The 22,132-nt window shown below is 45.6% G+C and overlaps 1 protein-coding gene across 1 annotated transcript in view; it reads left to right on the top strand.

Annotated features, from left to right (window-relative positions):
* The first annotated feature begins 381 nt into the window (after nucleotides 1-381).
* The window catches only part of LOC147448270 (heat shock 70 kDa protein 14-like), an 83,788-nt gene continuing 62,037 nt past the window's right edge, over nucleotides 382-22,132 (top strand). Inside the window, exons 1-6 of the mRNA XM_086524123.1 lie at nucleotides 382-725; nucleotides 831-2,005; nucleotides 2,083-2,319; nucleotides 2,540-2,635; nucleotides 2,712-2,900; nucleotides 2,968-3,165. Of these exons, the coding sequence (XP_086380249.1) occupies nucleotides 836-2,005; nucleotides 2,083-2,319; nucleotides 2,540-2,635; nucleotides 2,712-2,900; nucleotides 2,968-3,165 (1,890 nt within the window). The 5' untranslated portion in view covers nucleotides 382-725; nucleotides 831-835. The remainder of the gene's footprint in view (nucleotides 726-830; nucleotides 2,006-2,082; nucleotides 2,320-2,539; nucleotides 2,636-2,711; nucleotides 2,901-2,967; nucleotides 3,166-22,132) is intronic.

The following is a 22,132-nucleotide window of genomic DNA, read 5'->3' as shown; positions in this document are numbered from 1 at the left end:
TGAAACATGAAAATGAAACAACAAACAATTAATAACATTGACATCTTGTATGATCACGAACAATGAGCTTGACAAAATTCTAACTCTCCTTGTGGTTTTTTGCGAGGTACCCCTTTCAAGCACTACGATCGATATCCCATTATCTCTCTCCATGCTTCTTTTTCTCTCAAAAAAAAAAATCAAACACCCTTTGATGAACTCTCTCTCTCTCTCTCTCTCTCCTCTTCATTTTGAAGTCTCTCCTCCCATTTAATAAATATCTTAGACATAAATTAATAACATAAAATTCAAGATTTTTTTTTTCATTTGAGAAGTGTTAAAATGGCATATATAGTTTCCAATATTTTGCTTAATGTTAATTCGATACGAACGCAGATAACGAAGCACTCTAGTTTTTTCGAAGAGTTTTAAATTAAAAGAGAGCGCATTTCTTTCTTGAGCAGGAGGTGAACACGTCGTTTTTAGTGTATGTACTTGTGCCGTGCGATGAGCCAACTGCTCGAAAACCCACAACCCTAGAGCTGTCGGTGGAGTGCAGAGGCATCCACTCTCCCGCTTTTTACGCCGGAGGAGGTCCTGATCGCAGTCTTTGACCCTTTTCCCGGAGATCGCCATCGCCTTGGACTCCGTTGTCAGGAGATCGCCATCGCCTTCGGGCTGGAGGGAAGCGACAGGTCTCTACTGAGCTCTGTCTTTGGGTGTAGGATTCTTGGCTTCCCATTCAGGTATCTGTCTCTGCATCGGCACTGACACACTCTTTCCATGTCTTCTCTTTAGTCCTGCATCACCGCATCAAAGCTCACCTTTGCTCTCTTCTCACGTTATAACAGCAATCATGAGCGTGGTTGGGCTTGATGTTGGCAATGACAATTGCATTGTGGCTGTGGCTCGGCAACGTGGCATCGATGTGGTTCTCAACGACGAGTCCAAGCGGGAGACTCCTGCCCTTGTCGCCTTTAATGAGAAACAGCGCTTCATTGGGACAGCAGCATCGGCATCGATCACCATGAATCCCAAGAACACAATTGCCCAGATCAAGCGACTGATCGGCCGCCACTTCCAGGATCCTGATGTGCAGCAAGATATGAGTCTTCTCCCCTTTCATGTTACGGAGGCACCAGAAGGTCACCCCCTTGTTCACGTTCAGTACCTTGGTGAAAACAGATGCTTTACCCCTACTCAAGTTCTTGGCATGATTCTTTCCAATTTGAAGAGCATTGCTGAGAAGAACTTGCAAACTCACGTTTCGGATTGTGTAATTGGCATACCGATCTTCTTTAGCGAGATCCAGCGACGGGCTGTTTTGAATGCTGCTGCTGTTGCTGGCCTCCATCCTCTTAGACTGATGCATGAAACCACAGCGACTGCCCTTGCATATGGTATTTACAAGACAGACTTGCCAGAAAATGATCCAATCAATGTAGTATTTGTGGATGTAGGGCATGCATCCATGCAGGTTTGTGTAGTTGCCTTCAAGAAGGGTCAGTTGAAGGTTTTGGCGCATGCTTTTGACAGGTCACTGGGGGGCAGAGATTTCGATGAGATCCTCTTTGAGTATTTTTGTGGGAAATTCAAGGAAGATTATAGAATGGATGTGAAGTCCAATCACAGGGCATGTCAGCGTCTCCGAGCAGCTTGTGAGAAGCTTAAAAAGGTGCTAAGTGCTAACCCGGAGGCTCCACTAAACATTGAGTGTTTGATGGATGAAAAGGATGTGAGAGGCCATATGAAACGGGAGGATCTTGAGAAGCTTGCACAACCTATTTTTGACCGGGTAATGCAGCTCTGTCAGAGAGCTTTGTCTGAGGCTAACATTCTGACCGACAAGATTTATTCCGTTGAGGTGGTTGGGTCTGGCTCGCGGGTTCCTGCAATTCTCAAAATTCTCACAGCTGTGTTCAAAAAAGAACCGAGCAGGACTATGAATGCTAGTGAATGCATTGCTCGTGGCTGTACATTGCAATGTGCCATGTTGAGCCCAACTTTTAGGGTCCGAGAATTTGAGGTAGCCATAGCTACTATTTGGTATTGGTACCGTGCTATTTTGTTTGTACTTTTTAACACCTGTTTTGGTTCACACAGGTCCAAGATGCTTTTCCATTCTCTATCTCATTAGCATGGAAGGGTTCTGCACCAGAGTCAGAGGAGGGAGCAACTACAGAAACTCAATCTTCTAGTGTGGTCTTTCCAAAAGGCAATTCTGTTCCCAGTACAAAGATGCTGACTTTTTATAGAGCAAACACCTTCACGATAGATGTTCTCTATACAGATATGCATGATCTACCTCCGGGAACTTCTCAGAAACTAAACACTTTTACGGTATGCACCTTTGGTATTGTTCTTGGACAACGATAGGCCGCTTCATCTCACATGATGAACTTTGTCAAATAACTCAGGCTACTAATCGAGTCACGTGTAAGATCGTGGCTAGAACTAGTCTTGTCTGAAAGTTTGCCATTGTGTATGGAAGAAGCTGCAATTCTGTGTTGTCTTTTGCTATATTATTGGTTGCTCATTTAAACAACTGAATATCATGCAGATTGGCCCATTCCAGCCCTCTACTGCAGAAAAAGCGAAGATCAAAGTTAAAATTCGTTTAAACCTACATGGGATTGTGTCAGTGGAATTGGCAACTGTGAGTTTGTTATACATGCTACTACTTTTAAGCTGGCTTGGTCTCCAGGGCTAACAAACTTGCATGTGATACTCAGATGATTGAAGAGGAGGAAACAGATGTTCCAGTCACTGCATCGAAAGATGTTGAATCTGCAATGGAGACTGATAAAGGACCTATTGCTGATGGGATGGGTGATGGTGGTGATGTAAATACATCTGTTGAGGCTAATAATGAGCCTTCTACTGAACAGAAGTCAACCGAAATGGATGTCGATCCGCCGAAGGTTTGCATGACGAGATTTTGGTGGTTTGTACTCTTGATTAGTTTATTAACGTTGTGCATCCTTGCAGAAGGATGCTGCAAAGAAGAAGAAGAGCAAGAGAAAAGACATTCCTGTAAGCGAGAATGTTGTGGGAGGAATCTCGCAAGGTGACTTGCAAAAGGCAATCGAGAAAGAGTATGAAATGGCTTTGCAGGACCGGGTTATGGAAGAAACAAAAGATAAGAAGAATGCTGTAGAGGCGTATGTGTATGATATGAGAAACAAGGTATCATGAATGGTACTTTATCTGTCTTTAATATGTGGTCCTTGTATTCAAACAAAAAGTGCAAGTCTCAAGGTGTGCTAAGTAAATTGGTGCTGCTCATGTAGGGGCTGCCTTTCTTGTGATTCCCTTGTTAACTTTTAAATGAATAGTGCATTAATTAATATACTCAAACAGCCTTGTTGCATTTTCCTCTCTGACTAAAACTTATTATACTTTTTGGAACTCAATCTTTATGGCTTAAACCAGCAGCTCTATGGGCTGAAGTCAGCGCTCTCTTTTCAAAATTAAATCCTTATGGCTTAAATTAATAGCTATATGGGCTAAGTTACCTTGCTTGCTAATATCAGCGAAAATTTGCTTTTGCTTACTTATTTCAGCCTTAACTTCATACACACCGAGGATAGTCTTACCCTTATGGCATGAGTTATATTGAACATACACTTCTACAGCCTCTTTGTTCTTCGACCTTCAGTTCTTTTTTTTGCCATGATACCTACTGCAAGGTATCAAGGTGGTATGTTTCCAGACATCGACAAGGGCAGCGTCAACAACAGCAAGTGGAGGCAAGTGTGACTTAGTCCTCTAAATAGGACTCGAGTGTTATTTGTGAGCATTCTTATGTCATCCCCACCCTTTACGCTTGGACTTTAGACCCTAGGCAGCTCTACCAACGCAATTGTTGTCCCTTGAAGATCTGATTTACACCACATGACACTATAGTGGACACAAGCAGTACTCACAAATAAAAACTAGGATATGTGTAATCAGTTCTGGCAAGGGATCGGACGGAATACACAGAGATAACTGCGATCTACACAACTTGGTAACACTTATCACTTCAAAAACAACTTGAATAACTATAAGAGAGTCCACGCGAGAGACGAAGTGGCCCTAGAGGCTCTGGCCCCAAACTCTGGTGCCCCTTTCGGCATTTCGTTAAATTGCTTCAACAAGATACAACTCAAAGTGGCTTTGAAGTTTGCTCTGCTTCTCCACGCGGTAGAATGCCAAAGAGAGCCCACACCTCTAATTTAAAGGCCCTTGGCCTACCAAAGCAGTTACATGAAAAGCATAGCTTCTAAAAGGTTCAAGTCCAAAAGCATGCATCCATAGGGTTGTCCATACAACCCTACCACGTCGTCAGCATCTTCCGTGATTCATGAAAGTGTTCGTACAACGTTGCCACATCATTAATTTTCTACGCAAGGCGTAGTGAGGCCCCTTGGCCAAGGTCTTGTAAGTTGTTGGGGTTAGGACTTTTAATCCTAATCCATTTAATTTTTAGGCCACTCGGCCGATGTTCTATAAGTGATAAATCTGCTATTTTCTTCTTTTTTTGCTAGGGTTTAGGCCTAGGTTGAGTCTGCAAAACTCAATCAAGTTCGAAGGTCACTCAGATGTTTCCAGTGCGCCACAGATGGTTACCAATGCGATTTCAAATTTGGCATGGACCATATTTATAGGGGGAGAGTCTGTGACTGGTCAAACAAACGCAGTGATCATATGCGACCATGACCTCAATGCAAAAACCCTAACCCTGAAATCCGTCACATACCGCCTTCTAAAATCGAAGTAACAGTCCTTGATTGCAGGATAAAGTAGAAAACGAAAGGACTAAAAGAATGTGCATACTTTTAATATTTAGACAATTGAGATTGTTGCTAAATTGACTATTTTCTTATTTTTCTTTGAGTAATTTCTATTTAATGAAATTAGGATATTTTGGGGTGACCCTCCCCCTACCTGTGGGTCCATGTAACTTTTTTTCTTACTATCGTTACTTCAAAGTTTTACCTTCTTTAAAAAAAAGAAATTAGGATATTTAAATGTGTGCACTTAAATTGTTAAGTTAGGAACTGTAGATCTACAAGAACTAATAAAGAGCCATCAAGAAGGGACATCTCTGATGATTCATATGATGGGTGACATTAAGCATCGCAAGAGAGTTGTTTTGTAAGTTCGGTGCGAGAGACCGGGAAATGGATATTCCTGATGCGTCACTGGATGGGCGACGAGAGTTTTGGATAGGGAATATTTTGTCAGTATAGGAGGAAATCCGAACTAGGTAAGAATTATGTGTAAAGAAGGAAATCTATGTCTGCATCGCATCTGTGCATGAGGTTGCATCCAAGGATGCTTGGGGAGTGCTGTGTAAGCATTAGGTTTCAGCTCACAAGTTTCTACCGAGTTTTTGAATAGGTCCACACTTACTAAGTGGACAACCACTTATTGAGAAAAAGCAAAATACAAAGGAGGTGCCCCCTTGCTAGCCAAAAACAGTTCAGCGATCTCTCTCCTCTCTCTAGAACTGGTCGTCAATGTTTTCTTTCTCCTCTTCCTGTTTTAGCCGCCCCTTTCACTTGCTATTGTTGAGAGAAAAGCAGCAGCAATATTGCCATTCTTGCCACCTCCCAGGGCCTATAAAAGCAGTAGGTCTCCTCCCACTCGCAGGAGTTGAGCCAATGCTACAACAAGAAGACTTTGTCATGACGGAACCGCAAGTGATCGCGACGAGTTGGCATACGGAGGCTGCTTTTCCGTGCTAGGAGCGACATGTATTGGTTATGCATAAGATCTACGGTTCTTTGCCATTGTGTTTGTGCTTTTTTGTAGGTACTCCATCATGGAAGGAGCAAAGAGGCTTCGACCTACGCTCGGGGATTTCGGAAATGTAGTTCGGGACGGTTTGCAAAGCTTCAATTCTCGAAGTACAATCTGGAAGGAATTTAAGTTGAGAGCTAGTCTCTCAGGCTCCCTCACGAGAAGAAAACGACTGAGATCTAGAACGGAGGAGTTTACTCCGGTTCTCCTTATAATAAAGATTCTCTTTAGGGGGGGGGGGGGGACCAGCCTATGCCCCTAATATTGTGTCTCTCCCTCTGTCAAGTTCTATTTATTTTCAGCTTATTAATTGTACGTGTGGGCTTGCGTTTGTGACAGTGGTATTAGAGCTCGGTCGCCTCTCGTCAAGGTTGTTTCCACACGTATGTATAGATCGATTCCGTACCGTACAGATTTTTTATATGGATCCGAACCGTATGGATCGATCGACGGTGCTTTAAAAAAAAAAAGGCCTAATTGGGCGTGGTCGAGGGTTTCGCTTTATATAGGCGAGCGATTTTTGGGCGATTACATTTAGATGTTTGAACACCTGCACTAGAGACTAGTTACTGTAGAGAAATAGCAGGTTGCAGAAATCCTTGCGCATGTAAATTCTCTCTCCTCTGAGTTCCTCCTGCAGTCTCTCTCTCTCTCTCTCTCTCACGTGTTTGTCTTGCTGCTTGCAACAGAATCATCATGCCTAAGCCATGCAACCCGTACTGGAAGGAGCATACCAATGTCATCCGCACGGCTGTGTAACGCACAACATGGTTTTTCTCATCAAGTAGCCTTCCCGAATGGAGTATCCTGCTAATGTCTCCCCATCCCGTATCCGTGTGAAAATATCTGCAAAATCTATATCTGTGGCATACTGGTCGACCATATCCTCGAAGCTCCTATGATGTATCGCGGAAATAGCGAGAACCAATGGCTTCTGAGACAAAGCATCTGCCACCACATTCTTCTGTCCCTGCGCATGGACAATCTGGAAGTGAAACTGTGACAAGATGTTGGCCCACCGCATCTGCTTTTCCGAAAGCTGCTTCTGTGACAAGAAGTAGCTCAAACTCTAATGGTCTGTAAAGATAGTAAAATCCGCTCCGAGTAGGTAATGCCGCCACTGAGTAAGAGCATGGATAACCGCCAAAAGTCTCTCATATATCTGTGCTATCATCTCTGGCCTAGAGAAGGATTGGCTCTTGTAAGCAATGACATGGCCTTCTTGCATCAAGACGCACCCAGACTACGACCACAAGCATCACAATATACTTCAAATGACTTCTGTAAGTTCGGCAAACTCAAAACTGGTCCCGTAGTCAATTTCTCTTTCAATGTCTGAAAGGCAGTCACCTCTGTGGATCCCCACGAGAAAGGGACTCCTTTCTGTGTCAAGATATACAAAGGGGAAGCAACCTCTGCAAACTTTCGTATGAAACGCCTGTAGTACGAACATAGTCCGAGAAGCTTCTAACTTCATGGACATTCTTCAAATTGGGCCAATCACGGATAGTCTCTATCTTGGTCCATTTGCACTCTTGCTCCATAGACTGTGTGTCCACTTGCACTCCTGCTGCATAGACAATGTGTCCCAAAAAGTGTATCTTTGGTAGGAAAAATTCACTTTTCTTTGCATTAATCACTAACTTGTGATCTCGTAATGTCTGAAAGACCTGAAGCAGATGATCTCTATTGGAGAAAACAATGATGAAACCAGCCTGTTCAATCCAAAAAGGGCGGTAGACTTTAAACCTAAACCTTATTTTCTTTCACCCATTTAATTTGTCATCCACTTTACCTGTACTTTCAAGACACAACAAAGGGGAGGGGGATACAGGTTGCTAGATTGCACCTGTATGAGTAGACCGACACCAGATTGGCCCCTAACTTAGGCGCCCCTTTCGGTATTTCTTTATTGTTCAAAAGAGGGAATAAACGTTGTGGTTCCGTACAAGCTGTCCCGCTCTAACTTGGCTGAATTTCAATTGTTCCGGCCCGATTTCGGCAGCATAACTATACTAGGACCCTTCACAATCAGTATTCCCACGCATTGACTGACTTTCCCGACGCAGACGGGGGCACTTTGCAAAACCTGGCGAGAATCTGCAGCACGCTGAATTCTCTGTTTTCAGCCCCGAAAATGCGCCAGATCACCTGTACAACGGTCCCCTCGCGTCCCCAAACCTCTTGGGGGTATTAGGGACCGTTTAGGGCCAAAACCCTAAACCTGCAAAAATACACAGCAGGCTGTAATTTACTGTTTCGGGCTCCGTTTCGCGTGCCGGTCGCATCCGTAGCAAGTCCTCGAGCTCCCGCACCTGTAGGGCTACTTGCCCTTTTAAATCGGACGAGATTTCTGGCGTGAAACCTCTCCAAATTCACCTGTACCTGCGGGGGATTAGCCGCTAGCTAATCCAATACCTGTGCAAGAGGCGCTTGCCTCGGCAATCGTGCATGAACCCACACAACTGTACGTTGGTCAAATGAAAAGCCCACTAGAGGGGCATAACATACTGCCATAGGGGAGAGAGAGGGCAGTGCGTAGCGTGCAAGGCATCACTCTTGGCATCGCACTGTACATAGGAGGGAAAGCAAGCACTCCATAGCTCTTAACCTGTGACAAAATCTGAAAATGAGCCTCTCCCAGCTTAAAATTCAGCGCCACCTTCTCTTGCATGAGGAAAGTGCACCAGAATGTGCCACTTGGCGCATTTACAAGCATTTTCCCGTTTCGGGGTTGCCGCCTAAAGATCTCCAAACCGGTCGCCCAGTTGACTTCACGGCAGAGTAAGAAAATGTTCTCCTTGTCATTCCGGAGGTAATGACGCAAACACATTTTCAGGTCCCAAAATAGCAGTTCCCTAAATTTTAGGAGATGCTGCCATTGTATCTTTCTAGGTCATCCGACCCTCTTTGTACACTACAGCCACACCTAGAACTGAAATGTACCCTCTGTAGCGAAGGATTCCACTTTGGCTAGTCAATGACCCCACTTTGGCTAACCATAGTCCTTGTCCAACCTTAGTGCTCTCTTGCCCTCAGGCCTGGACTCCCTCTGGACAGTTCCACACTAGCTATGCAATGCAGGGCAGTTAGATTTCCCGAGGGGTGTTTCCAAAAAGTGAAAGTAAATAAATAATAAGAAAGAAATCAACAAAAAGGATAGATAGTAGTCACATGTTGGTGACATACCCCCCTCTTGAAATCTCAAACGTCCTCGTTTGCATCTATGTCGTACATGCTCACAGTCAACACTGATGTATTCAACACATGTCGACACATGTACGACACATACATGCTCATTGTCAACCCTGGTGTATTCAACACCTTGTTGCACATGTATTGCCTGCGTGTGAACCCTGCAAATCGAAGGCTTCAAGGTAAAGTGATAACACAGTTGGTGACTCTGCAAGTTCACCTTCTTCCATCCACTTAGCATCCATTGGTGGATAGTTTCTGAACTTTACCAAGTAACGCCTAGCAACCTTGCCTTTCACTTTCCTTTCTTTGTGTGCCAAAATCTGTTCGGGGACCAAGATCTCGTCAAGTTCCTCGACTTCCGGCTGATCTTCAGCTGGCATATCCTCTGGCACATCACCCACATAGGGTCTGAGGAGACTCACATGAAACGCATTGTGAATCTTCCAACTGTCAGGCAATTTCAGCCTATATGCAACATCACTGATTATGTCGCACACTTGAAAAGGCCCATAGTAACGCATGCTGAGCTTTGGAAACAGTCTTTCCTTGCCCTTCATCTTCTTTAACCTTGCCTTTTCAAAGCGTAAAAGCACCCAATCACCAAGTGAATATACCACTTCAGGACGGTAACAATCAGCTGCTTTCTTTTGCTTTGCCCGAGTCTTTTCTAAGGCCACTTTGACCTTCTTGTACATTTCATCCATGTCCTGAACATACTTATTTGCTTTAAATATCTTGTCCTTTGTATGCAGTATGGGAGGAACTTTCTTGCCACCTTCAACTATCTCAAAAGGTGCCTTGCCAGTTGATGAATGCACTATATTATTGTATGGATACTCCACGAATGGCAAATATTGCTCCCACTTTCCTTTATGCTTTGACACATAGCACTTCAGCAGATCTAGGACAATAGAATTTGCCTCTTCTGACTGCCCGTCTGTTTGAGGATGAAATGACGAAGAGAATTTGAGCGTTGTGCCCATATTCTCAAACAAGCCTCTCCAGAACAAACTTGTCATGCGCGGATCACGGTCGCTACCAATCAACTGTGGCATGCCATGATACTTGAAAATATTGCTCATAAACAAGCGTGCCATCTGATCTGGCTTTATCTTCTTCCTGACAGGAATAAAATGAGCCTGTTTGCTGAATCTGCAAATAATGGTCCAAATACCATCATTTCGTGTCTGCGTTCTGGGAAGATCAAAGATAAAATCCATAGCAATACTTTCCCATGGTTTGTCTGGAATAGGTAGTGGTTGCAATAGCCCTGGTGCCTTTTGCTGTCAAACTTGACCTTCTGGCAAATTAGGCATTCTCGCACAAAGGCATCCACATCCCTTCTCAATGTAGGCCAATAGAAGAATGTCTCAACCGCTTTAATTGTAGCATCGATACCACGATGCCCTGCATATGGTGGGACATGACTCTCTTCCATAACTTTGCGTCGCAATGGCTTTGTGACACAATCTGCCATGCATCATCATGAACCCATCTTTGAGAAGATAGTGTTCATGACGTTGTCCATCCATTAGCTGCTCGAAGACCCTTGCAAAATCTTCATCATTTGCATACTGTTCTCTCATATCATCAAGGTCATGATGATAAGGAATCGACACAGCTGAAATTTGTGGCTTCCTTGACAAGGCATCAGCCACAACGTTCTTCTTGCCTTCCACATGCACAATCTGAAAATGGAACATGGACAAGATATTTGCCCATCGCATATGCTTCTCAGATAACTTTGTCTGTGTCAAGAAGTATCGCAAGGTCTGATGGTCCGTTTGGATAACGAAATCTGCACCTAGCAGGTATTGTTTCCAACTTAAGAGCGCATGAATCACAGCCAGTAACTCTTTCTCATAGACCTGCATGGTCATCTCTGGCCCTTGCAAAATTCTGCTCTCATAGGCTACTACCTTGCAATCTTGCATTAGCACTGCACCAATGCTACTACCACAGACGTCACACTGGACCACAAATGACTTCCTAAGATCTAGCAACACAATGATTGGATCTGAAATCATCTTTTCCTTTAAGAGATTAAAAGCTGAAATCTCTTTCTGTGTCCATCTAAAGGTGACTGCCTTCTTTTGAAGAGCATGTAAAGGTGAAGCAATCTCAACGAAATTTCGGATAAACCTTCTGTAATAGGAGCATAGTCCCAAGAAACTTCGGACATCGTGCACCGTCTTCAAATGTGGCCATGACTTGATCGCTTCAACTATTGCAGGATCCATTCTGACACCATCCTTTGAGACAATGTGTCCCAGAAAGTGGATCTCTTCAAAAAAAAAATCACTTTTCTTTGCATTGATGAGCAACCTATGACTGCGTAGCTCTTCGAACACAATGGCCAAGTGATGCCTATGCTTCTCTTCATTCTTTGAGTAGACTATCATGTCATCAAAGAATGTACCAACAAACTGCTGGTGTGGACGGAAAATTCTGTCCATCATCCTATTGAACGTAGCAAGAGCATTTGTGAGACCAAAGGGCATCACTAAAAATTCGTAAAGGCAAAACGTCGTTCTAAAAGCAGTCTTGTGTACATCCTTTGATCTAATGCGGATCTGATGGTACCCACTCTTTAGATCTATCCTGCTAAACACTAGGTATAGGGAACCTATTCTTGATGGTATTCTTGTTCAGTGCACGGTAGTCAATGCACATTCGCCATGAGCCATCCTTTTTTTGCACCAACAACACTGGAGAACAGAATGGAGATGAACTGAGTTGAATCAGCCCCTTTTCTAACAGCTCCTATACTTGGCCCATTATCTCTTTCTGCTGAGCCGCACTAACCCTGTATGGAGGCTTATTTGGTGGGCTAGTGCCTGGCACCAAATCTATCGCATGGTCCTCGGGTCTCTCTGGCGGTAAATGAGACGGTAATGAATCGGAAAACAGTCACTATACGGTTGTAAAAACATTGACCTTTCTTTATCTAGCACAGATAAATTTGATTCATCACAATCTGACACTTCACGTGCAAAAACCAAGTACGCAGAAAGATGCTTTTTCATTACAGAAGTAATAGCAGAAGCTGATACAGTGGGAGTCTAAGCTTTACATCTAGAATGTGAGTCTTTCCCCTGCTCTGTACAGTGATCTTTTTGTTGTAGGTATCCATGATTCCCTGTACACGAAATAACCAAGGAATACCTAACAACACATCACATCCGTCCAGTGGCATGATGTAAAATTCTTCAGCATCTACATAGGACTAGATATGTAGACGCAACTTTCCAATGATGGGTGTCACAGTCTCTGTATGGCCAGGACATGCCAAACGTGCCTTTGCTGTATACCCCATTTCTTCAGGTCTGATTCCCAACTTTGAAGCCAATTCTGGGGAAATGAAGTTGGCTTTGGCACCTGGATCAAAGAAGATAAGCACTGTTTGATCCCTGACCTTTTCCTATGCTCTGCAAAGCTCACTTGCATCTGAATTTGGCTTGTCGCCCACCATATCTGGCACTAGACCAGCCATGGGCTTCTTTCCTTTCCTGTCCTCCTTGTCTTTAGAATCAGCTGGCCTTTTCTTTGTAGGACAGTTGTAAGCAATATGGCCAGGCTGCTCACAGATAAAGCATTTGTTCTCTCACCTCAGGACCTTCTTTTGCTCTTCTGACTTGCGAGGAAAACGTCTTTTCCATTTCTTCGCTGGTCCCTTTTCTGATTCAGCCGTAGCTTTGTCTTTCCCTGCTTTGGCTGGCTCCTGAGTCACTTTAGGAACCTCCTTGGGAACATACTTCTTCGCTGAATTTTTCTTGGCTGATCCTTCCTTGACGCCAGTATTGAATTCACAATCTTCTCCCTTGAGCAAACCATTGCCAGTGTTTGCTACCTCGATGAGCTGCGTCAAAGTAGTGACTTTGGTCTTCGTGCAGTACTTTCTCAATCCTTTGGGTAGGCCACAACAATATTTTTCAATCTGTTCTGTCAATGGCACAAACCTATAGGAAGTTACTGGAAGTAGAGCTTTCCAAAACTTCCGATTGTAGTCATCCAGATTCTTGCAAGTGGCAGCATTAAGCTGGTGCCATTCTGTCATGACATCTGCTTCAAAGTCATCAGATAACCATGCTACTGCAAAAATCTGCTTGAAGTAAATCCATGTGGACGGAGCTTGCCCTTGAAGCAATAAAGTTGTCCACCATTGTCCCGCATTCCCTGTCAAGAAAGTGGCTGCCTTGCGGACCTTTGAAGCCTCTGTAAAGTTTCCCCCTGCATACGCCTTGTCAAACTGCTAGAGGAATGAGAGAGCCTTCTTCTTGTCATCAAACCCTGTAAAGGTCGTGAAAGTCACACCTTTGCCACCTTTGTACGGAGTTGGCCTCTCCAGCGGCGTTAAATTGTCATATGGAAGTGACTGAAACATGGGAACACTGTTAGGGTTCATTTGTGTTCCCTGACTGCAATTAAGTTGACCTGGAAATGCCATATTTGGCTGCTGATTTGTAATTCCAGCCATACCAAAATTTGCCTGTGGCATCCCAAATTGGCCCTGAGTGCTTTGAAACCCTGGTAGCATGCCTGTGACACCATACATGGGGTTAGGCATCATCGTTTGAGTACCCCTGAACATTGTTCCTGGCGTGTAAAACTGATTTCCAGGTGCATGACCAGCCATGCTTTGGAATACCGATCCACCTCCAAAATAGCCAGGGTATACTGAAGGTGGTGGGAAGACTTGTTGCATAGTCTATAGGTTGCTTCCCTGCCCATTAGAACCAGCTATAGGCTGCTGAAAGGTGGCGGGTTGAACTGGTACAACTTGAAAGACTGGCATTTGAGCCACCTGTTCTTGCACCTTAGGCACATGTTGTAGAGACTGCATGTTCTCCGTCAAGTGTACAGGTGTTTCCATTGACTCTGCAGTATGAATCACCTGTGCTTGAGCCTTAACAGGCTTTTGAATATGATCCAGTGACCCAACTTGCTGAGACGGAACAGGAGGTTGCAGAAAGGCTAAAACCTTTGGCTTTTGCATTACTTGTGTGAACATAGCCACAACAGTAGCCAACTGGGTCCTGAATATATCATCATCCGTCTGTGGTGGTCTCGAAGACTCACCCACTTCATGCGTCTGTTGATCTCGCGAAGAGGAAACCTCTTCAGTCACATCATATGGTCTGTCAGCCATAATTGCAATTCTCTGGGTCTGGTCTATGATCCCCTGTGTCTTCAAGCCCAAACTAACCAAGGCTCACTTCCATGGGAAAAAGTGATTTAATCCCGTCGATGGAACCATGAAACCGGCCTGTTCAATCCAAAAAGGGCGGTAGACTTTAAACCTAAACCTTATTTGCTTTCACCCATTTAATTTGTCGTCCACTTTACCTGTACTTTCAAGACACAACAAAGGGGGGAGGGATACAGGTTGCTAGATTGCACCTGTATGAGTAGACCGACACCAGATTGGCCCCTAACTTAGGCGCCCCTTTCGGTATTTCTTTATTGTTCAAAAGAGGGAATAAACGTTGTGGTTCTGCCCCGCACAAACTTGGCTGAATTTCAACTGTTCCGGCCCGATTTCTGCAGCATAATTGTACTAGGACCCTTCACAGTCAGTATTCCCACGCATTGACTGACTTTCCCGACGCATACGGGCACTTTGCAAAACCTGGCGAGAATCTGCAGCACGCTGAATTCTCTGTTTTCAGCCCTGAAAATGCGCCAGATCACCTGTACAACGGTCCCCTCGCGTCCCCGAACCTCCTGGGGGTATTAGGGACCGTTTAGGGCCAAAACCCTAAACCTGCAAAAATACACAGCGGGCTGTAATTTACTGTTTCGGGCTCCGTTTCACGTGCCGGTCGCATCCGTAGCAAGTCCTCGAGCTCCCGCACCTATAGGGCTACTTGCCCTTTTAAATCACACGAGATTTCTGGCGTGAAACCTCTCCAAATTCACCTGTACCTGCGGGGGATTAGCCGCTAGCTAATCCAGTACCTGTGCAAGAGGCTCTTGCCTCGGCAATCGCGCATGAACCCACACAACTATACATTGGTCAAATGAAAAGCCCACTAGAGGGGCATAACATACTGCCATATGGGAGAGAGGGGGCAATGCGTAGCGTGCAAGGCATCACTCCTGGCACCGCACTGTACATAGGAGGGAAAGCAAGCACTCCATAGCTCTTAACCTGTGACAAAATCTGAAAATGAGCCTCTCCCAGCTTAAAATTCAGCGCCACCTTCTCTTGCATGAGGAAAGTGCACCAGAATGTGCCACTTGGCGCATTTACAAGCATTTTCCCGTTTCGGGATTGCCGCCTAAAAATCTCCCAACCGGTCACCCAGTTGACTTCACAGCAGAGTTAGAAAATGTTCTCCTTGTCATTCCGGAGGTAATGACGCAAACACATTTTCAGGTCCCACAATAGCAGTTCCCTAAATTTTAGGAGATGCTGCCATTGTATCTTTCTAGGTCATCCGACCCTCTTTGTACACTACAGCCACACCCAGAACTGAAATGTAGCCTCTGTAGCAAAGGATTCTACTTTGGCTAGTCAATGACCCCACTTTGGCTAACCATAGTCCTTGTCCAACCTTAGTGCTCTCTTGCCCTCAGGCCTGGACTCCCTCTGGACAGTTCCACACTAGCTATGCAATGCAGGGCAGTTAGATTTCCCGAGGGGTGTTTCCAAAAAGTGAAAGTAAATAAATAATAAGAAAGAAATCAACAAAAAGGATAGATAGTAGTCACACTTTGTGAATGTCGTCGAAGAAAGTGCCAACAAATAGCCTGTACTGTTGAAAAATCTTGTCCATCGTCCGGTTAAATGTCGCGGGAGCATTGGTTAAGCGAAAAGGCATCACCAAAAACTCAAGTAGTCCGAAAGGCCGTCTCGTAGACGTCTCCCAGCGCGATTCGGATCTGATGATATCCACTCTTCAAGTGAATCCTTCTAAAGCACGAGGATCCCTGTAACCTGTCGAGTATATCATCGATCCTAGGAATCGGAAATCTGTTCTTGATGGTGATTTTGTTGAGAGCTCTATAATCGATGCACATCCTCCAAGATCCGTCTTTCTTCAAAATCAACAACACTAGAGAGCAATACGGTGAAGTACTAGGCTGGACAAGACCCTTTTCCAAGAGGTCTTTCACTTGGTTCATAATCTCTTCATGCAGTGCTCGGCTCACACGGTAAGGTGGCCGGTTCGGTGGTGTGCTTCCAGGTATCAGATCAATGGTATGATCTTCAGGACGAGCAGGTGGTAACTCTCCTGGTAGGCCCTCTGAGAAGCAATCGGCATGAGAGTGGAGAAAATCTTGGCGTTCTTTATCAAGTATAGACATATTTGTCCTATCCTTATCGCTCAATTCTTTCATAAAGATCGAGTAAACAAACAGACTGGATTTCATTAATTTTGAAATGGCCGAAGCCGATACGATAGGGACATACTCGCTCTTTAGTTTAATATCAAGTACAATCGTTTTGTCCTTTTCTGTAGTCAAAGTCGCTTTTCTCGCCCGATAATCGACCACGGCGTTGTTCTTGTGGTACCAGGAAATCCCTAAGAGAACACACAACCCTCCAAAGGCATTATGAAGAAGTCCTCGTGCCCCAAATATCCCTGACAATGCAACCGAAGTTTGCCAATGACAGGTGTAATGGCTACTTCCCTGCCGGGTGCCGCTAGAACTGCCTCTGCAAGTGGTCCCATCCGATCGGGAGTAATCTCGAGCCGCGCCGCCAATTCCGGTGAAATGAAGTTGGCCTTGGCTCCTCTATCAAAGAAGATCAGGGCCTCTTGATCTTTCACTTTGCCCCAAGCTCGACAAAGTTCTGTACTCTCGTTCATGGTGTCGGGATCGGTATCCACACAATCTGGAACTAGTCCTGTTTTCATCTTGCCTTTTCGTCCACGTTCCTCAGCTGCTCTCGAACTCTCGAGCCTGTCGTCGTCCTTATCATTCTGTTCTTTCTGTGCCTTTCTAGGGCACTTCGCAGAGATGTGTCCATGTTCCCCGCATCCAAAGCACTTCCTCTCCTTTATGAATCGAGCTCGCTTCGAAAAGTAAGCTTGGGTCATGCCCTTTTTCTCTGGGTTGCTCTTTTTCTTTCTACTTTCAGTCACAGAAATCTATTCCATAGTTACAGGGGACGGGGGGGACGGGCCCTAGGGCCGGGGACGCTATGGGACGGTTGGAATTTTGGCCGGCCGGACGGGTTGCAGGCTGCCGAACCGTGGACGGTTAGAACGGATCGGGGACGGCCTTTTTCAGGCGGGCAAAAAAAATTCAGTTTTTGAAAAAACTGACCGTTTTAAACGGCCAGTTTGCAACCAACGATTACATTTTGGGGGGGGGGGGGGGGGGGGGGGTTTGGCACTTGGGAGGCTATAAAAGCCCCCTTGGGCCTCTTATTCCCTCAAGCTCTCCTCTCTACTCAAGGCTCAAGCTCCATGACTACGCGTCGTGGCCCGTACGCTCTACGGTCTACCTTCTAGAGGCTTATAAGCCTTCTCCACTCTAGTGACTCTACACTCTACCCTTGAGTCTCCACTCTCTCCCTCTTCTACCCACTTTGAAGCTCTCCTCTCCCTCTTCTACCCACTTTGAAGCTCTCCTCTACTCTCTCTCCACACAAGCTCTCCTCTAACTCCACTAACACTTAAGCTCTACTCTCTCGAGAGTCTCCACCATCATGTCATCTCAAGCCAACTCCACTTCTCAAGCCGGTTCTTCTCGAAGGAGGCTTGCCGTGCAAACGTGGTCGTGGTGGGATGAAGTCGACTTTAGCACGCGTGGCAAAGGTGGCGGTGCAAGACCATGGACATGCAAGCTATGCCCATACAAGAGAATGGGTGGTTCAAACAAAGTACGAGCCCATCTTCTTCATGAATTCGGTCACGAGGTGAAGTTTTGCCCTCGAGTAACTCCCGAGAAGAGGTTGGATCTTCTTGAGAAGCTCACGGTGTATGAGGTCGCGGAAGTGGCCAAGAGGGGCCGTTTTGTTGCCGTTGATCCCTCTGCCACGGCGACACCGCGAGAGCAAAGGGAAGCCAACCTTGACGACATCTCTCGAGGCTTCAAGAGCCATGCATCTACACCGTCCTCTTCCGTTCCGCATCGCCAAAGCACCGTCAACGAAAATTGGAACCCTAAATTGAAGGAAGAGGTGGATAGGTCGGTTGCCCGATTCTTCTTCCACGACCACATTGCCTTCCATGCTTCGCGGTGAGTTTTCCTTGGCATATGCACATTGCAATCTTCCATTTTGTATTCATAATGGGTTCTAACACAACATGCTCTATTTTGTGTGGACAGGTCTCCATACTTTCGAACCATGGTTATAAAAATAGGGGAATATGGCTCCTCTTATGTGCCACCTTTGTCGGAGAGGCTTCGCACCACCCTCCTTGACAAAGAGAAGCTTGCCGTGGAGCCAACGGCCCAAGCAACAAAGGATTTGTGGGAGACCAATGGCGTCTCTCTCTTTGTAGATGGATGGAGCGACACCCGCAAGCGGTCCATCCACGGGGTGGTGGCCTACTCTCGGGGGGAGATGTACTTTCTGGAGTCACATGATGCATCGATAGTGGCAAGGCTGCGGAGATGCTTGCTGCGGAGTGGACAAGCATCATAGAGATCACCGGCCCGGAGAATGTTCTTTGTATGGTTGCAGATGGAGAGGCGTCAAATAGGGCATCCGGGGCTATCATTGAGGGCATGTATCCCAGCATCCATGTCACTTTTTGCATGGCGCATTGTCTCAATAACCTCCTCAAGGACATAGGGAACTTGTCATGGATTTCACCCACCATTGGTGACGCCTCTCGAATTGTCTCCTTTGTGCTCAACCATCAAAAAGTGCGCCATGAATTCTCAAAGAGGAGCCACTTGTCCTTGCTCAAATATTCAGAGACAAGATTTGCATTCAATTGGCTTATGCTAGGCTGCTTGACTACATGTGGCGGAGCCTTAAGGGGCCTCTTTCTCAGTGATGAGTTCTAGGCCATGCCGGAGTCTACATCAACAGAGGATTGAAATGCCGAGAATGGGCCGACGACGCCGCTTGGTGGGAGGAGGTGAAGACTCTTGATGCCATGGTCAAGCCTATTCTACACCTACTTCGAGTTGTGGATGGCTTGCAGCCATGCATTGGCAAAGTTTATGAAGCCATGGATCGGATGATAGAGGCACTTGAGAAGCTTGTGCCTGACCTTGTTCAATATGCGGTGATTCATGGCTTGTGTGAGTAGAGGTGGAATGGATACTACTCTCCACTTCATGCAACAGCTTATGTGCTTGACCCTGAGTTTCAGGGAAGGCGTCAAGAGACCGACAAGGAGGTGAGCAAAGGATGGCGGCTTGCATTGGAGCGCCTTGAGCCTAGCAGTGACACTAGGCGCAAGATTAGAGACGAGCTACTCAACTACAGGCAAAAGAAGGGCTCCTATGGATGTGTAGATGCACAGCTTGATCGCAACAAGATTGGCTTGGTTTTGTGGTGGGAGGACTATGAAGGAGATGGCCCACATTTGCAGCGCTTGGCTGTTCGTGTCCTTAGCCAAGCATGTACCACTAGTTGCTTGGAGCAACTATGGAATGTGTACAACCACATTGCCTCTAAGAAGAGGAACTACCTTGGAGTCGAGAGAGCCAATGATTCGGTGTTTGTGAGCGCTAACTTGCGCATGCTTGCCAAGAGCGTCACACACAAGGCAGATCCCTTCACTGAGTGGGAGATGGCACAAGAGAATCCATCTATGGCCGATACACTTTTGGAGGAGCTAGAGGAGGACTTCGAGCCTCAATGCGAGCCTCCCGAGCTCTCATATGTCGCTGCCGACCTCGACTACGACGACGATATGGAGATTCAGCAGGCGAGCACTTCTTGAGTTTGATGATCATTGATCACTCGACTCTCGAGTCTAGACTCTTGAGTCTACGACTCTACCTACTACATAGCTCTTTGTACTTTTTGTTATCCTTGAGGCCTCAGGCTTGTCCTAAGTCCTTTAGGCTTTTTGACTCTTGAGCCCTTGTGGCATGCACTTCTCATTTTGTATCCATCAATCATCGATGTTTTATTAGCACATTTCCGCCTATATGACTCGTGTTCTTTGGTCTATTTAGTATAAATTTGTGGTCAAAGTGATGCTCTATGTGTGTGGCATGTGTGTAGGTCAAAAAATGCCAAAAAAACTCTCCTTTTTTTTTGCCGTTCCGAACCCCGTCCCCGTTTCCTGACTTTTGCTGTCTAGTCCCCGTTCCTGACCCCGTTCCTGACCTCGCTTTGCATGACTCATCAACTCATGAATAGAAGCTGACTTTTGCTCCAAGCTTTGATCTAGACCTAAGGTGAAGCGCTCAATCTGTTCTCTGAACGAGATCTTCTTGAATGAAGAGGCGGGTAGAAAAGAGCTTCAGAATCTTTCACAGTAAGCATTGATTGTGTCTTTCTTGGTCATCCGAAGATGGTTCCAAGCAGCTCGTATATCTGGTTCATATTCTTGCGTCAACCAAGAAGAAATAAAAAGCTTCTTAAATTTCAGTCATTTAACTGGCGCAGTCTTGTTTAAAAGAAGCGTGGACCACCAAGTACGAGCATTCCCCTTAAAAGTAAGAGGCAGCTCTCCGAATCTTGGAGTGCTCTAAATAGTGTCCTCCCGCGAAAGCGATGTCAAACTGCTGTATAAAAGACAAATCCTTCGAAGCATCTGAGTATCCTGAAAAAGTATCAAACTTGATTGGTGGCCACCTTCCTGAAACTCTCGACTTTCTTGCTTTTATCTTCGAGAAAGTCATACTGGTTGGCTTTGTAAAAATTCTTCTTGTTCGCATAAAAGTTTCCGTCATCGGAATCTGAGCTGTCTGTAGACGAGTCCTCAGTTGAACTGTCAGTCTCTAGGCGAGATTTAGCCTGCTTTGCCTTTTTCTTGCCCTTTCCGAAGCTTTGTTTCTTGCTTCGCTTTTTACCTTTTCTATCTTCTTCGCTCGAATCTGAAGAGCTAGAGGAACTGTCAGAAGAAGAAGAAGAAGAACTGGGTACTCCTTCAAATCGAACATGCTTCTTCCGTTTCTTTGCCTTGTCAAATGTCGACGGACGATTCAAATATCTCGGGAAGTCAGTGCCTTTCTTTTGCTTTTTGCCGTGCTTTTTGGCTTTCTTTTGCGCGTCAAAAAGCTGAGCAATCCGTGCATCAACCACCTCTTGTAATTCCTTCTCTGACTGTTTTTGATCAGAAGGTTTCTTGAGAGCGTGTTTTAGGGGTGGTGTAGTGGTTTTCTGCCACTGCGCATGCACTTCCTGAAAAGAAGTCTCGCTCATATATTTGCCAATTTCGGATCCTTCGCAAAATTCAGCATCATCTTTGTTGCATCGCCGATCAATTGACGACGCTTCATCTCTCTTTGCTCCGCTTGAGTAGGCCGAGGTGGGCCATACTCTCTATCGGAATCCTCGTTGTGATCCCTGCCCGCATCTCCAGATGCACAGGGAGTCGACTGATCCTTGCGTGAAGCCGTGGGTGCCGCGGAAAAAAAAATTGGGGATCGGATTTCCCGTAGAAGAGAAATCGGCCGTGCTCTGATACCACTGTAACAGACTTGGACACTCCAAGTCAACATCTTTACTTTTTGGGAGGCTTCTGCCTTAGCGCGGCTCTGTGGTGAGGATCTGGTGATTCTTCTTCTCGATTTTGAGAAGGCCTATGAGACAGAGTTGACTGGGACTTTCTGGAGAGCACTCTACGCAGGATGGGCTTCTTGGATACTTGGATCAGAGGGGTGTCAGCTTTGTACAGACGGGCACACAGTCAGGTACTCTTGCCAGGAGGTAGAGGTGATTGTTTCATGCTCACACATTCGGTCAGACAGGGCTGCCCTCTTGCCCCCTTCCTCTTTCTATTTTATGCTGAGGTGATGAGCAGGTAAGAATCAATCGCGACAGCACCAAATAACCACTTCAAAACAATTCACAGATCACAATAGATTTTCACTGGCCCGACGGAGTTCCGTGCCTAGAGATATTGGCCCCAAAGACTGGTGCCCCTTTTGGTATTTCTTTATGTATTATATCAATGTCAAAGTACAAGAGCGGTTAGGGTTTCACTCTTAGACTCTGCGTCCAGATGCTTTGAGAAGTGAGGCCCTCACCGTGAATAAAAAGATTACAAGGGATGTCCAAAAGCAGAGCCCCAAAAGC

Source organism: Adiantum capillus-veneris, chromosome 11 (assembly GCF_014529385.1).
Source record: "Adiantum capillus-veneris isolate H3 chromosome 11, ASM1452938v2, whole genome shotgun sequence".
NCBI lineage: Eukaryota > Viridiplantae > Streptophyta > Polypodiopsida > Polypodiales > Pteridaceae > Adiantum > Adiantum capillus-veneris.
The sequence above is the reverse complement of the archived record's forward strand: the minus strand, read 5'-3'. Positions and strand labels throughout refer to the sequence as shown.